Here is a 16,275-nt window from a genome sequence, read left to right on the forward strand (position 1 = left end):
GAACACCTGACGTTACATTTCTAGGGCGGTCATGTTAGAGGAGCCTGTAGTTACCGAGTAGAGTTGACGCAGAGGCATAGGTTTAAAAATGCCATTTGTGTACGTGTAGACTTTGCCTGGATTCTACGCAGAAACAACAAACACGAAGCAAGCCCAAAAGAAGCGACCACATAAAATACACGCCCCCAAAAGGGCATTTTCACTACCTCTAGTTAGAAGCATTTATCCTGGTCATTGTAAGTGCCATTCACACATGCTACATATTGTTTTTTTTCAGCACAGTCTAGGCTATCCAGATCTGCCACAATATCATGTATAAATACTTGCATTGATTTGATTTAGATTTTTAAATAATAAAAATTTGAAAAGCGTACTATACAAATTCTTACATTTTGACGTGTATCTCACCACAGAAAGCTCACATCTCGACTAAACTTACATGGTTATGTAGGCCTGACTGTCCTGAACACGGCAATATAAGAACCATGGTGGAGGTATACTCTGGGGCTGAGCAATTTACAGAAATATGTGGTGGGTGCCTTCCAGAAATAAATGGCAATTTTTATTTAGTGATGAAAAAATGACTTTTTGGCACTTTTTGCGCTCCATATTTGTGACACTAGCTGATCTGACATGACTTGTTTGCTGTAGCACACATGACGTGCACAGATGATGATTCTCTACAATATTTGTTTTACTGCATTGCAATGAACAAAGTAAAGGCAAAAAGTGTTTATTTGTCAAACAAATTTGGATGCAATATGATCTTGAATTGGATACCATACAGGAGTTTGCTAGGATCTCAAAACCGTGTTATGAACGTGACTTGTCATAGAGAAACACATGATAACATTGGATTATGAACATAGGCTATTCCACACAAAAACACGAGGTAAGTGAAGCTAAATGAAGTTATTATTTTGCTGTCACTTCGTCTGTTTTATGGCCTAGAAGGTTGTATTTGGTATCTGTGGATAGGTCTAGCTCTCCTCTTTCATCTGACATGCGTGCCATATCTTTTTGATCGCGATTTCACGAGGAAATCAAACGAGAGTAAAGGTAGCCAAAGCTATATGACATTATTATTTGTTTGTAACTTCGTCTGATTTTATCATACGAAATGATCGATGTATTTGGTATCAATGCACAGCTCTGCTTCTCCTCTTTCATTTGATATGCGTGTCATGTCTGTGCGATGTGTGGTCCGCGAGTAATTCAAGCGAGAGTTCTGGATGCGCCGGTGAACGCAGAGCAATATAGACTGTAAATATGATATACTTTGATTTAACTTCACCATTTTATTTTATTTTCATACTCGATCGTACAGACAAGTGCCTAGTATCGTTGGAAAGCCTCGGTTCTGCTCTTTCCTGCAATATAAGTTTCATCTCGCTGTGACTAATAATAGCGGAGCAATGTAACAAAGAAAATGTGTGCGATTTTTGACGCACTTTGCGTCCGTCGGGCTCATAGGGTTAAGCTTTAAAATGTCTACCTTAACACCATCAACTCTCTTTAAACTATGCAACCACCATGTTTACCCTAGCTACACCTTAGTAGCCATATCTACATTTTTTTGCATTTTCATGCACTGGTAATTCCTTGGAATTGCATTTCTAGTTTAGATATAACATTTATATTTACCATTTAACATTTAGATTTAGATTTAACATTTAAATTTAAATATATAATTTATATATAATATTTAACATGTTTTTGACAACTACATATAACGTGTTGTTTAACATGAATTTCTGTCTCAAATGTGAGGAAAATGCGCTAAATGTGAGAAAAGTGAGCTAAATGTTGAAAATATATCAGCTAAAAAATTGTAACCGAGTTTTTACAATCGGCACCCCATAGTTCTTTGCTAATCTATCCTACTTGTGAGAGCACGGTGTGCTGCCTATGCAATAACATTCAATCACTTAAGCAGACGTTTGAAGAAAGAGGTCGATAAGAAAATTAGGAAATGTGTAGGCTTAAAGGCCATTTACGATTTACATACCTCTCACGTTTCAATGCATGCACTCATTGGCTCTGGTGTGCGGCGCTACTTTGATAGCACTTAGCTAGCCCAGTTCATTCATTAGGATCCAAACAGAGATGAAGTTAGAAGCGACAAAACACCTCCATGTTTTCCCTATTAAAATACAGTTACACGAGTAGTCAGACGACCAAGTATGGTGAGACAAAATAAAACGTGGTGCATTTCTAAGCCGGTAAGAGGGATACCTATATTGTGTGGCGGAATAAAAATTGGGAGCACTTAGACTCAGCACAGTAATATCCTCACTCCAAAGTGAAACTGAAAGTGCAAGAGTGAGGATATTACTGCGCCGGGACTTGGTGTGGCCATAGTAGGATTCGTAAATGCGCGCGCCACATATCCGGTGCCAGACACAACGTCATAAACAGAAAAACAATAACGATAATTCGGAAGGGCGAATGTAGGTTCAGGTGAAAACACTGGCTGTGTCCAGAAGTCAAGCATGCACGCTGGATAGTACCTTCTTTCCAGTAGCGTCTTAAGCCTACCTTACATTGACAGACTTTGCAAAGATTTGGAAAAGATTTTTGAAAGACTACAGTCTCAGACCCTCTCACATCTAAAGACAATTCATTGAGTTTTTAGTCACAGTCTAGTCACAGGCCAGTCTCAGATTAGGATTTTGCAAAGACTGTGGGTCACTATTTACAAGACTGCTGCTAGATTCCTTCAAATTATTTCCATCGTGCACTAGGCTACACGTCATCATCAACAGGAACTTAGCCTACATGATAGCCAACTCATATCAAAGTAATTTTTTCGCATTTCTGCAGCATTGTTTGATGTGTGACATCACTAACAGATATAGAGTTGTTCTGTCACGTAGAATAGCCGACTAATACATTATAATAAATGAAATAACAAATAATCATATAGGCTACAGCTGTCGCCTATTTTGCCCCTTCCTGTTTCGTGTTCGACCGAGGTCAATATTGTTTTTTAATGTTCACGTCACTATTTGCATGAGCCATGACTGAAAAGACTTCCGATAATATCAAACATGTTTGATATTGTCGTAACGGCAAAACTAGAAAAAGACTGACTCCGACAGACATAAAACTGCTAAGATTGGCACCTTACACTAACAACAGTGCACTGCACTAATAAGCCCAGGAAGAACAGTACAATGTGTAAACTGGTACCGCCTTGCCTTGCCTTGCCTTGCAACTTCAGACCTCTGGACCTGTCACTGAAGCTAGCTTGGTATTGCCTACTTTGGCTTGGGGACATTGCCATGTTTCCAGAGTTTTATGTGCAAAATGGAGGCTACTTTGAATGTACAATTTTAGAGGTAGGAAATGGTATAATGTGCTGTTTTTGTCATCAACATCAATAACATGATTATGAAATTCTCCAACAGTTGAAGAGGAACCAGAGATCAGGATGGTTCTCGTTGGGAGAACTGGTGTTGGGAAGAGTGCAGCAGGAAACACCATCCTAGGGAGGAGACCTTTTAAATCTAGCATATTAGCTTCCTCAGAAACAAAAGTGTGCAAGAAAGAAACATCAGCGTTTGATGGTCAAACACTGGCTGTAGTTGATACTCCAGGTCTGTTTGAAACAGAAATGCCTGAACAGAGAGTGAAAAGACATATCGTTGAATGCATCTCATTTGCTGCTCCTGGTCCTCATGTGTTCCTGGTTGTGCTTGCGGTGGGCAGATTCACCAAAGAAGAACAGGAGACAGTGAAAATACTCCAGGACATGTTTGGTCAAAAGGCAGCACGTTACACTATGGTCCTGTTCACTTATGGAGATAATCTGGCGGCAGAAGACCTCTCAATAGAACAATTCATTTCTTTGTCTAAAAATCAACAATTACATGACTTCCTTAGACAGTGTGATGGAAGATACCATGTTTTTAACAACAGAGATGGCGATCGCTCTCAGGTCCGAGAGCTGCTGGAGAAGATCAGCAAGATGATTAAGGGCAATGGAGGCAGCTGGTACACCAATGAAATGTTCCAAGAGGCTGAGACAGCCATAGCTGAGGAAATGGAGCGTCTTCAGAGAGAACATCCAGACATGGCCCCCCAAGAAGCGAGAAGACGGGCAGAGAAAGAAAACAAGTTTATTGGGCGTGCTCTAGCTGCTGTGCTGGCTGTTGCTGGAGCTGCTGCTGGAGCTGGTGTTGAAATTGGTGTTGGAGCCGTGATTGGAAGTGTGGCAGGACCAGTGGGAGCAGCAGCAGGAGCACTAGTGGGTCTTGCAGTGGGAACTGCTGTAGGTGTGCTGCCCCTGCTGGTCAGCGCTGGGAACTGCTGTAGGTGTGCTGCCCCTGCTGGTCAGTGCTGGGAACTGCTGTAGGTGTGCTGCCCCTGCTGGTCAGCGCTGGGAACTGCTGTAGGTGTGCTAGTGAAGAAGAAGGCCTGTGCTATCCAGTGATCAGTGCTGCCCCTGCTGGTCAGTGCTGGGAACTGCTGTAGGTGTGCTGCTGAAGAAGAAGGCCTGTGCTATCCAGTGATCAGTGCTGCCCCTGCTGGTCAGCGCTGGGAACTGCTGTAGGTGTGCTGCTGAAGGAGAAGGCCTGTGCTATCCAGTGATCAGGGCTGCCCCTGCTGGTCAGCGCTGGGAACTGCTGTAGGTGTGCTGCTGAAGAAGAAAGGCCTGTGCTATCCAGTGATCAGTGCTACTTCTACAATGGCTGCAGCTCAATAGCCATATTAACATGGAGATGAGTTGTGTTGATAAAATGCAAAGATGTTTGTTTCATGTATGCCCTGCACAATATCTATGTACTAACATTACAATAAATATACAGCTGGTACGTACACATTGGAATTTGCACCTATTTTAAAAACATTTCTAAAAACACCTAAAGGGTTGTGATGTCTTTCCACTACTCTTTGGTGATGCGGTTTAACCCTTTGTGGGTTTTGGCTGCTCTGCGGCATCATTTTGTTGTCATTATATACTGGCCAGGCTGTGTTCTCCTTTACGTTGTCATTATGTACTGGCCAGCTGTGTTTGTGTTCTCCTTTACGTTGTCATTATATACTGGCCAGGCTGTGTTCTCCTTTACGTTGTCATTATATACTGGCCAGGCTGTGTTCTCCTTTACGTTGTCATTATGTACTGGCCAGGCTGTGTTCTCCTTTACGTTGTCATTATATACTGGCCAGGCTGTGTTCTCCTTTACGTTGTCATTATGTACTGGCCAGGCTGTGTTCTCCTTTACGTTGTCATTATATACTGGCCAGGCTGTGTTCTCCTTTACGTTGTCATTATGTACTGGCCAGGCTGTGTTCTCCTTTACGTTGTCATTATATACTGGCCAGGCTGTGTTCTCCTTTACGTTGTCATTATATACTGGCCAGGCTGTGTTCTCCTTTACGTTGTCTAATTAGTCTGCCAATTTTCGCTTTTGTTCATATAAACAAAAGCCATTAGATACGAGCCCTCTTGACTGTGTATTTTTAATTCATATAATATAGCTGTTTTTTGTTAAAGGATAAAAATATGGTTAATAGCAGTTAGTCATGAACAACTGGGAGACATAAAGAAAGTGTCTATAGGTTTGCCAAAAATACAGAAACAACTATTGTTAAGATACTGTGTGCACAAACGGCACAATTTCTGTGAGATTAAGGAAACTCTTTATTCCTGTTCATCATCACAGGTGAATGAATAATGTATTGTAAATAAATACATGTTTTTCCTCAAAATACAGGGATCATACCCCATGTTATGGTACTATGGTGCTATGCATCCTGGTAAAGCTCTGTTGGCCTTTGGAATAAAAATAGCCCCACATAATTCACACACTCCTTGGTTTTCTTTTTTGAGGTCCTATTTTTAGATTTTTTTTCATTTGGCAAATTACGTTTTGACCTTAGAACTTTGTCCTTTTTGTGGGATGTGCTCAAACTCAAAGTCTCCTTGCAAGTTAGTCCACTTAATCACATACCCTTCACCATAGCAAGAGATCGGCATGGTGTTATTGCAGTTAACCTAATAGGTGGTTTGATTTGCATTGAGAGCTGAGCCCCATGCCATTCTCTAGGTATGGTGAAGGGTATGGGGTACTTGAAGGGTAGTGAAGTTGAATAGTGCCTATGCCCTGGTGTAGTGCATCTAAACTGACTCTTTAACCCTCTTCATGCTATTCAACTAGTGGCCTGTGTACATCAGGTTCAATTTGGTCTCTGCATTTATCCCATCTGTGAATTAGTGCACACAGACAGCACACAGTGAACACATAGTGAGGTGAAGTACACACACACACACACACACACACACACACACACACACACACACACACACACTAACCCAGAGCAGTGAACACACAGTGAGGTGAAGTACACACACACACACACACTAACCCAGAGCAGTGAACACACAGTGAGGTGAAGCACACACACGCTAACCCAGAGCAGTGAGCACACATGTGAGGTGAAGTACACACACACTAACCCGGAGCAGTGAACACACAGTGAGGTGAAGTACACACTAACCCGGGGCAGTGAACACACAGTGAGGTGAAGTACACACTAACCCGGAGCAGTGAGTTGCCTTGCTACAGCAGCGCTCGGGGAGCTGTGAGGGGTTAGGTGCTCAAGGGTACTTCAGTCGTGAATATGGGGATGCTCAACCACTTCCCCACTCACATTTCTTTTTCCTACTGGTCAGACATCAAACTGGCAACCCTTCTGTTACAAGCCCAAAGCCCTAACCAGAAGCAGAGCCATTCTTGTGTCTGCTTCTTGGTGTGTGGGTTTCAGGGCCCAGGGGCGCCAGAGTTGTGTTTTTGGATGTCTTGACCTAAAGTTCCTCTTTAAATCCCAAGGCATCTATGCCTCTAGCCGCCTGCAAGCACAGTTCCTCTGATACCAAGGTGCCAGTTCTGCTTTCATAAGATAAGATAAGATAAAACTTTATTTGTCCGTAAAACAGAAATTTGGTTCACATAATCTGCCAGATGACAAGACAGACACACAAGATATCAACATAGCATCAGTAAACATTCATTTTAATAAATAATTCAACAATTATATCAAGAATAGAGTAGAATAGCATATATATACTTTTTTGATCATGTGAGGGAAATTCATTTCTCTGCTTTTAACCCAATTAGTGAACACACACACAGCACACAGTGAGGTGAATCACACACTAAGCCAGAGCAGTGAGCTGCCTGCCCAACCAGCGGCGCTCGGGGAGCAGTGAGTATTTAAAGTGTTCAGATGATCTCCTCTGGTTTAGGAGTGTGATGGAGTGAAGCACAGAGGAGTTCTTGTATCTGTTCCTGTGGCAAGGCACCCTGAGGCTCCTCCCAGAAGACAAAAGCTCAAACTCACTGCTCAACGCATGAGCTGGGTCCATAGAGATTTTGTCAGCAAGTTGTACAGTCTGTTTTTTTTTTGTTTTTTTTACAAAGTTCAGTGAATTTGTTCTCCACTAAATGGCCCACAATCTTGGAGCAGATGTGAAGAACCCTCAATATCTTGTTCCTCAGCTTTACTGAAAGGCCATGGAACCACATTGAGCTACCGTACCATAGTACACTTTGGATGGTGGCTGTGTAGAACTGCTCCAAGATAGCTGCGCTGGCTCCAAATCTTCAAAGTCTCCTCAGAAAGCAGATTCTTTTCTGTAACTTGCAGCACAGATAATCCACATGGGCACTCCAGGAATGGGAACTGTCCACATACACCCCTAAATATTTAAAAGAGTCAGACTGTTTCATGACTTCCTGGTGTATAACAACTAGAGCAATAGTGAGTTGAAGTTGGCCAAAGATGACCTCCTCAGTTAGTCTGGTTTTCACCATACTAGCTCAATCTTTTAAGATTGAACATTTTTATGTTTTGCCTATCATATGGGTATTGTATCTTGTTGCAAGACCGGTCTGGTTGCATTAGTTTCATATCTCTCTTCCAGCAAGTTTAACCTGTTCAGTTTAACGTCTGACAGGGGAGAAGACGGAGTTTCATCCACTAAAGTAAGACATTTCATCTGTCTCTTCCTCTTAACTGAGCTTTTTTGACTTTCTATGAAACTAAATTAGCTTATGGTTTGCATGTTTATGACTTGGTATTTATTTGTTAAACACTTCTTCATTTAGTGGATAGTTTCCTCCCCAAGTCTGCCCTTAGTAGAATGGAATTACGAAATGTACATTTGCATAGAATTCAAGCGTTCGGACAGCACTTTTTGATCCTTCGATGTTGATGATTTTTCATTGTGAAGCAGAATTCACCAAGCATTGGATTGTTCACCCACTAATAGGGCACGTGAGCTGGGTTTAGACCGTTGTGAGGCAGTTAGTTTCACGCAGTTGTTGATGTGTTGTTGTAACACTAATCCTGTTCAATACGAGAGTCTGAACCTGCGGCTCCTCTCAGAGGCTACTAAGCAGGATTACCATTGCAACAACAACAACAACAACAACAACAACAACATCAACAACAACAATACGAATGTTAAACAAATAGCCTAGCCTACATGAAAACACGTCCGAAAAAGCGGCTCTGTCTGTGGGGTCTTTAGACCATGCACCGCACACACCTTTGTAAACTTCAATAAATAACAATAATGAATGTGGCGGATAGCAGTAGTTCTAAACAAGACAGTTTTGGCAATTCAAATACAACCCCAAATCAGAAAATCGGAATGTTGAGTAAAATGCAAAAAAAAACCCAGAACAATATTACACAAGTCTTGTAAACTCATATTTAGCAGCAAAAGAACATGGATAACATTGAAAAAATGAAAAGTTCGACCATTTCATGGTAAATATTAGATCATTTTGAATTTCACGTCAGCTACATGTTTCAAAAAAGGTTGGGACAGGGAATGTTTACCACTGTGCTGCTTCACCTCCATTTAAGAACATTCTGATTTGGGGTCATATAACAGCAAATGAACACAAGGGGCAATAAGTGGGGATAAGTGGATGGGCATAATATTTGATATCGCTGTTGTGTCTGATTGCCTCAGAGCACCGTATAGTATGAAAAGACATGAGCTGAGTTCCTAGTAGTGATACTTGAAAGGTGTGCGACTCAGTCTTTTAATAAAAATGAATATTAAATTAGATAGACTCTGCTGAATCATTTTTTAGGTCTTCTACCTTCTTCTAGGTCTTTTAGGTTCCAGTGCAGAACTGAACAAGATAGTCATGAGGCTACAGTATGTATCTTGAAGTTCCAGTTTATGAGAAACTTGATGTGCCTAAATATCTTCCACCTTACGTATGCAGTTGATAAGGAAATAGGATCGTTATTTAGCCAAGATGAACTCCTCCCCACAGTGGAATGCAGAAAGGGACGCTACAAGGAAGGGAATTCAAACACACCCAGTGTCTGTTCATGCTGCAGGAACTGGTTTGATCTCTCACTGTAAACCCACTACCTCCCCTCATGCCTCCCATCATCTTACAGTAGGTTAGGTAGCAGGCTAATAGCAGGTGTACGCATGGATCTGGCTTGTTTCCTGCTTGTGCAATAGACTCCTGCTCTGCTACTGTAGGAACAGAAGAGGACACAAATAAGAACAGCTCTGGAATTGGGACATGGGAAAGAGTGTGTGTGTGTGTGTGTGTGTGTGTGTGTGTGTGTGTGTGTGTGTGTGTGTGTGTGTGTGTGTGTGTGTGTGTGTGTGTGTGTGTGTGTGTGTGTGTGTGTGTGTTTCGCTGCTAGACTCCCAATTAGGAATTTCACATGTAGAGAAGTAGGACACACAGACGAACAGAGGCTCATGGGCACACACTCACACACATGAACAGGCCACATTACACATGCTAGGTAAAAAGCTAGCTAAGTAGTAAATAAATAGTACAACTGTATTGGATGATCAATAAATAATAGTTAAAAGGGACCAAGTGCTAAAAGGGCAATGGGGTTCAAAAGTCTGAGGGATGCAAGCACAAACATGATAGGATATGTGTCAGAGGCCTGGCAGCAATACTGGCTGTGGAGAGTGTGAGTGACTCCATGGTGATTTGTGCTGCTTTTTGCTTAGTCCTTCTGTTGTATGTGCTGGTGTTGGACAGTGTCCCAAACCAGGCGGTGATATTGAGGGTGATCTCATCCGTAGAATGAGAACAAAACAGAGAATAGAAATATTTTTAGATGCATTTTCTTCAACTGTTCTGTTTTCTCAGTCTTCTGTAAAGCTCATTGAAATGCCTTGGTGTATAAGACATGCACGATACAAATAAAACTGCCTTGCCTTGCCTAATATTTTTTAATAAACAACATTTAAGAACCATTATAACTGCATCAAACAGCCTGCTGCCAGCATGCCCAGTAAACAAGAAGTAACAGCAGCCAATATTATATAATCTGGTGCAATATTTGATATCTACGCCAGTGTGCACTTGTATTTTATGTTAAAAATGATCAGCATGATCGAATACAGTAATTTCCCTCATACAGTATAAGCCACATTGTGTATAAGCCGCAGGATAGTGTTTTATGCAAGTTAGAAGAAACAAAGCCATATTAGCACCATATTAACTGCCCCCCCCCCCCCCGTATTAACCTCATAGCTGAAGAAATGTTGCAAAATTACAGTTTTTTTCAATCGCTAACAAGCGTTTGTCCATTCAGTTGACACATTTTCAAAACTCTAAACACAGTTAGCACAGCATCGGTCTTTCGTGGCCATACCATTCACACATTTCATGTTGTTTTCACACAGTATGCAGTCAGTGAATACATTTTCACAATGCTTGCATTTTCTTAACAGACAAACTATACCTCCCATCAAAATAATGGATCGTTTTTGTATTGTTTTCGAATGTTAACACACAACATCCCACAATAGTTAAAACAATATTCCAAACCTTAGATACAGTATAAAAACCTCTGCTTCTGCAATGTTATCAATTCAAAAGCAATATATCTCAGCTGATAATAAACAAACAATCGAATAATTGACACACAGATGATTTATGTTGGGTAAATTGGGCCAACCACAGCTGATTTCAGTCTGTCTTAGACTCAGTGGCAGGGGTCTCTATTACAGTACATTGACACTTACACAGTAAAAAGAGGAGGTGATGTTTTTGGAAGCAGAAACAGAAAAAGACAAATACTGTAATGTCTGGACGAGGAAGAGTAAGAGTAAGGGACCCAGAGAGAAGAGCAGGCCCAGTGAGAGATGCAGTGAGAGGTGCAGGAGCACTGAGAGGAGCAGGTGCAGAGATTAGACACAGTAATATTGTGCTTTTTTTTTGTTCACCCCCTTTTTATCTGGGCTTTTTGCTGTTGTTTTTTGTTCAGAATGCTCTTGTGTATCATGGATATTTTGTTCACTGCAATGCTGTAAAACTTTTTCTGTTCTATCATAGTCTGTAAACAGCATTTGTACTGCACCTCCTGTAGGCCTAGTGAACAGTAAAAAAAAATTAAAAAAAATAAAAAATTTGCTTTTTACTGGAATACGTTTGAATGTGAACATTACATCTGGACATACAGTTCCCAACCAAGAAATTTAGTGTACAAAAATGCAAAATTTAGTGTTTTGCATGCAAAAACCTGTACAACTGAAACATAAAAGTCTATGCAGTTTTTGTAATGTGAACAGTAGTCAGTATTTTGAAACCTAGTGTACTCTGATTGACTGCATGTATCTTGTGAAGTGAAAACAAGTTTCATTCTTTGACAAAATAACTTTATTTTGAGTCAGGTTTCCAGTGTTTTGGTAAAGTTAGTGTGAGCAGAGAAATGACGAGTTAGTGTATATGTAACAAAAAGTGGTGTAAGAACATGGGATGTGCTTTTGAGAGGAAAATGATCCATTTGGCCAATTGTGTTTTGTAGGTGAGAGTCTGTGTTTAGAGTTTTGAAAATGTGTAAAATGAATGGACAAACGCTTGTTAGCGATTGAAAAAAACTGTAATGTATAAGCCGCGGCTAATAGTCGGGAAATTACGGTAAAACGTACCTTACTTACATAATCTGGGCAAATGGGCAGCAGCATGATCGAATAAAGCTTAGCTTACTTACATAACCTGGGCAAATGATCAGCATGATCGAATAAAGCTTAGCTTACTTACATAACCTAGGCAAAAAAGACAATCAAATGAAACTCCATGTTGAAGCAGGCCTATTGTTTTTTTCAGGTTATGTAGGAGTGATCTTTATTGGTTAAATGGTCCTTGGTCTGGGAAAGTTTGAGAAACACTGCTTTAAAAATAATCTGAAACTGTGTTAAAAGCTACTCAGTTCACTGCCATTGGCTGGCTGCTGTAGGCTATTTCACATGTTTTGTTTACCTCTTTTTGCAGTTCTCAAATATTGTTTTCTTCATGGTGCTGATGAGGAAGTGACTGCAGCTCTGCCTCCAATATGAGTCAGCATGGAGCCTCTGTTGGTGGCCATGGACATTCAAGGTGAGCTCTGTTCTCACTGGGATTATACATGATCTATTATGAACATGATCCCCGATGTCAAGTAAGACAAGTCTCCACCTGGAAAGAAAGACTATAGTCCTTAAAATATCTGGATATGGAATCCTGAGCATGTGACTTCCTACCAGCTAATGTGGGATATTGTAGGCTGGTCTAAAATGAGATTATACAACAGTTAGGAGCGATTTGATGTTTAATTCCTCTGTGATCAGAGAAAGGGCCATTACATGAGTGAGATCCTGGATATCCACAACCCCTCTTCACCACTCACAATCACTCTGCAGTTGATTGAATTGAATTGAATTGCTTGACATTAACATTACATTAATTCAGAACTAAAGCAGGTAGAATTTCTTCTGTCTTCCGTTTTATTCAACAATAATAGAGTGAGAAGTGTGTGTGTGTGTGTGTGTGTGTGTGTGTGTGTGTGTGTGTGTGTGTGTGTGTGTGTGTGTGTGACTATATTCAGCACTTGGCAATACTAGACCCCAAAAGCTCAAGTTGGGTGCAGAATGAAAACACAAGACATGATAGTATGTGCTGCCATGTATAACATTTTAAATATTTAAACAAATGATTGTAGTGAGCTGATCCATGATCACAGAACAGCACATGGTTCACAGTGGAGTTAAATAACTGCCCCTAATCACCACATCAGATGTACTCAGTTCATCACATCACATACTCTATTGGAACCCTGCAGTTAATGAGTTTCTGCTGTATGATGTGTTTACTTTGCTGAAGGCCAGTGGATGAGAGGACACACTCCCCTGCAACCAGCTGTGTGTCCATGAAGAGCGATCGCTCAAAGGATGATGTTCCCAACTTCAGAGAGGGAAGCAGTCATCCAGAAGCCAGGTAAGAATGGTCTCCATCTGGAGATAGTCTTGGTCTTTTTCTGTACCAAGATATTTGTTCCTGCTTGTTTAGTGGATATAACATACATTATTGTGCATTTCCTTTATAATGAACATATATTTGTGGCAATACATTTACATACTGTAAACGCTGCTGACTGCTGATCTGATGTCCTTATATTTCCTTCAGCATCCAACAGGAAGAACAAACAATTCATCCGACCCTCAGCAAAGTCTATCAAAAAGACCTGTCTACATTATTCAAGGTGTCTGTGTCTGTGTCTCTGTGTGTGTGTGTGTGTTTGTGTGTGTGTTGAATATTCATCCACAGATGACAGAAATTAAATAATCATGACCATGTAAAAACATTATTCTACAGTTCTTTTACACAGGTCTTGTTATGGTGTAATGTAATACATTGTAAATTACTGAAAAAATAGAGAATGTTTGTGGACTAGCAAATAGAGAACATTTGCTGATCAAATCTTCATATTTATTTCATTACTGATGGAATGACTTGTTTTTGGGAAACAGAAGCTTGAGGAAAAAGTCATGACCTTCATGAAGACGGAACTGAAGAGACTCAAGAAGCTCCTGAGTCATGATTACCCAGAATCCCCTTGTGATGAAGAGGAGGATGAGGAGGACCAGAGAGATGCCAGAGATGGAGCTCTGAAGATTGCAGTGCACATCCTGAGGAACATGAGTCAGGAGATCCTCGCTCAGCAGCTGGAGAAATGTGAGTCATTTGTTCATTAATTACTGAGCTTAGTTTGTTAAGTTGAAAAATATTTAAGAATCTGGCAGAAGTCATACTCAGCTAATTACTCCAGTGATATCTAATCCAATCAGTGCCAAAAGTAACGGGTTTATTTATTTGTATTCTGAGTGAAGTGATTAAAACATCAATGGAATCCTTGAGTGATTGAATTTATAACAGATATGGTCATATTACCTGTCATTTTATTCTTAACTATCATTTCTGATTTCTTCATAAGATTTGTATGTGAGTTCACTGGATGAAAGTTACCAAATGTGCATTAGGCACAAACTGCCATGACTACTGAAAGGATGTAATCTGTCGCAACATGTTCTGATAAAGGCTACAAGTGCTACTGCAAATGGCTCACTTCACACACTTCTGTAATACATCTGACTTAATTATGTGTCTTTATATCCAGATGGACTGCTTCCTAGATGTCAACAAGAGCTCAAATATAGGCTATCAAGGAAGTGTCAGAGTGTATGTGAAGGCATCCCAAAGCAGGGAAAGTCTACTTTTCTGGAGAAGATATACACAGAGCTCTACATCACAGAAGGGGAAAGTGTAGAGGTGAATACTGAACATGAAGTCAGACAGATTGAGATGGTATCCAAGAGTCAAGTATCAAAGGAGGAAAAACCAATCAAATATACGGACATCTTCAAGCCCTTACCTGGACAGGACAAACCCATCAGAACTGTGCTTACAAAGGGAGTAGCTGGCATTGGAAAAACAGTCTCTGTGCAGAAGTTCATTCTGGACTGGACTGAAGACAAAGCAAATCAAAATATCCATTTCATATTTCCTCTTCCTTTTAGGGAGCTGAATCTGATGAAAGACAAAAACTTCACCCTTTTGGACTTCATTCATCATTTCTTCACTGAAACAAAAGACTTTGCCTTCTCCAACAAGGACCGATACAACATTGCATTTATCTTTGATGGTCTGGACGAAAGCAGACTTCCTCTGGATTTCCAGCACAATGAATGCATCTACAGCATAACAGAATCTGCCTCTGTGGATGTCCTTCTCACAAACCTGATCCAGGGGAATCTGCTTCCCTCTGCTCTTGTTTGGATCACCTCCCGGCCAGCAGCAGCCAATCAAATTCCTCCGGAGTGTGTGAATCAGGTAACAGAAGTCCGGGGTTTCAGTGACCCACAGAAGGAGGAGTACTTCAGGAAGAAAATCACAGAAGAGGAGCTGGCAAACAGAATCATCACACACCTGAAGTCATCCCGGAGCCTCTACATCATGTGCCACATTCCAGTCTTCTGTTGGATGGCAGCCACTGTTCTGGAGAGCATCATGACTGAAGCAGAGAGTGGAGAGATTCCAAACTCTTTGACTCAAATGTACACACACTTCCTGATCATTCAATCCAAACATAGGAGTCAGAAGTATGAAAACATGTGGAACCAGAAGACCATTCTGTCACTGGGGAAACTGGCTTTTCAACAGCTGCAGAAGGGCAATCTGATCTTCTATGATGAGGACATGAAAGAGTGTGGAATAGATGTCAGACAAGCATCAGTGTACTCAGGAGTGTGCACTCAGATCTTCAGAGAGGAGGCTGGGCTGTACCAGGGGAAAGTGTTCTGCTTTGTTCATCTGAGCATTCAGGAGTTTCTAGCAGCTCTATATGTGTTCCTCACATTCCAAAACACAGGGATCAATATACTGCATCAACAGCCAAGAGCTGTTCTGAAGACAAAGAATGAAAACATCAATGACCTATACAAGACTGCAGTGGATCTGGCATTAAACAGTGAGCATGGACACCTGGATCTTTTCCTGAGGTTTCTTCTGGGCCTCTCATTGGAGTCCAATCAGAAATACTTACAAGACCTGCAGCCAAGGTCAGGAAGCAGCTCATTACACACAGAGGAAACAGTCAAGTACGTCAGGGAGAAGATCAGAGAAACCACCACCCCAGAGAGATGCATCAACCTGTTCCACTGTCTGAATGAACTGAATGACCACTCTCTGGTGGAGGAGGTCCAGGGCTACTTGAGGAAGGACAACCCATCCAGAGAGAATCCCTCTCTTTCCCAGCTGTCAGCTCTGGCTTTTGTGCTGCTGATGTCAGACCAGGAACTGGAGGAGTTTAACCTGCAGGATTATGGGGGATTTGGTTCACCTGCCAGATCAGATGCAGGTCTGCTGAGGATGCTGCCAGTGGTCAAAACATCTAAAAGAGTCAAGTGAGTATTGGACTCTAGTGACTAAATATGTTAGTTGAGATTGT

At 41.1% G+C, this 16,275-nt stretch overlaps 1 protein-coding gene across 2 annotated transcripts in view; it reads left to right on the forward strand.

Annotated features, from left to right (window-relative positions):
• LOC134087999 (NACHT, LRR and PYD domains-containing protein 12-like) overlaps positions 1 to 16,275 on the forward strand; it is a 55,791-nt gene that overhangs the window by 27,165 nt on the left and 12,351 nt on the right. Inside the window, exons 2-7 of one of the 2 annotated variants that reach the window (XM_062541887.1) lie at positions 7,931 to 7,991; positions 12,285 to 12,389; positions 13,152 to 13,265; positions 13,455 to 13,530; positions 13,799 to 14,003; positions 14,446 to 16,231. In XM_062541887.1, the coding sequence (XP_062397871.1) occupies positions 12,346 to 12,389; positions 13,152 to 13,265; positions 13,455 to 13,530; positions 13,799 to 14,003; positions 14,446 to 16,231 (2,225 nt within the window). In that variant the 5' untranslated portion in view covers positions 7,931 to 7,991; positions 12,285 to 12,345. The remainder of the gene's footprint in view (positions 1 to 7,930; positions 7,992 to 12,284; positions 12,390 to 13,151; positions 13,266 to 13,454; positions 13,531 to 13,798; positions 14,004 to 14,445; positions 16,232 to 16,275) is intronic. The other variant, XM_062541888.1, reaches the window with a different exon arrangement.

The sequence above is a fragment of the Sardina pilchardus genome, chromosome 7 (assembly GCF_963854185.1).
Source record: "Sardina pilchardus chromosome 7, fSarPil1.1, whole genome shotgun sequence".
NCBI classification, from domain to species: Eukaryota; Metazoa; Chordata; class Actinopteri; order Clupeiformes; family Clupeidae; genus Sardina; species Sardina pilchardus.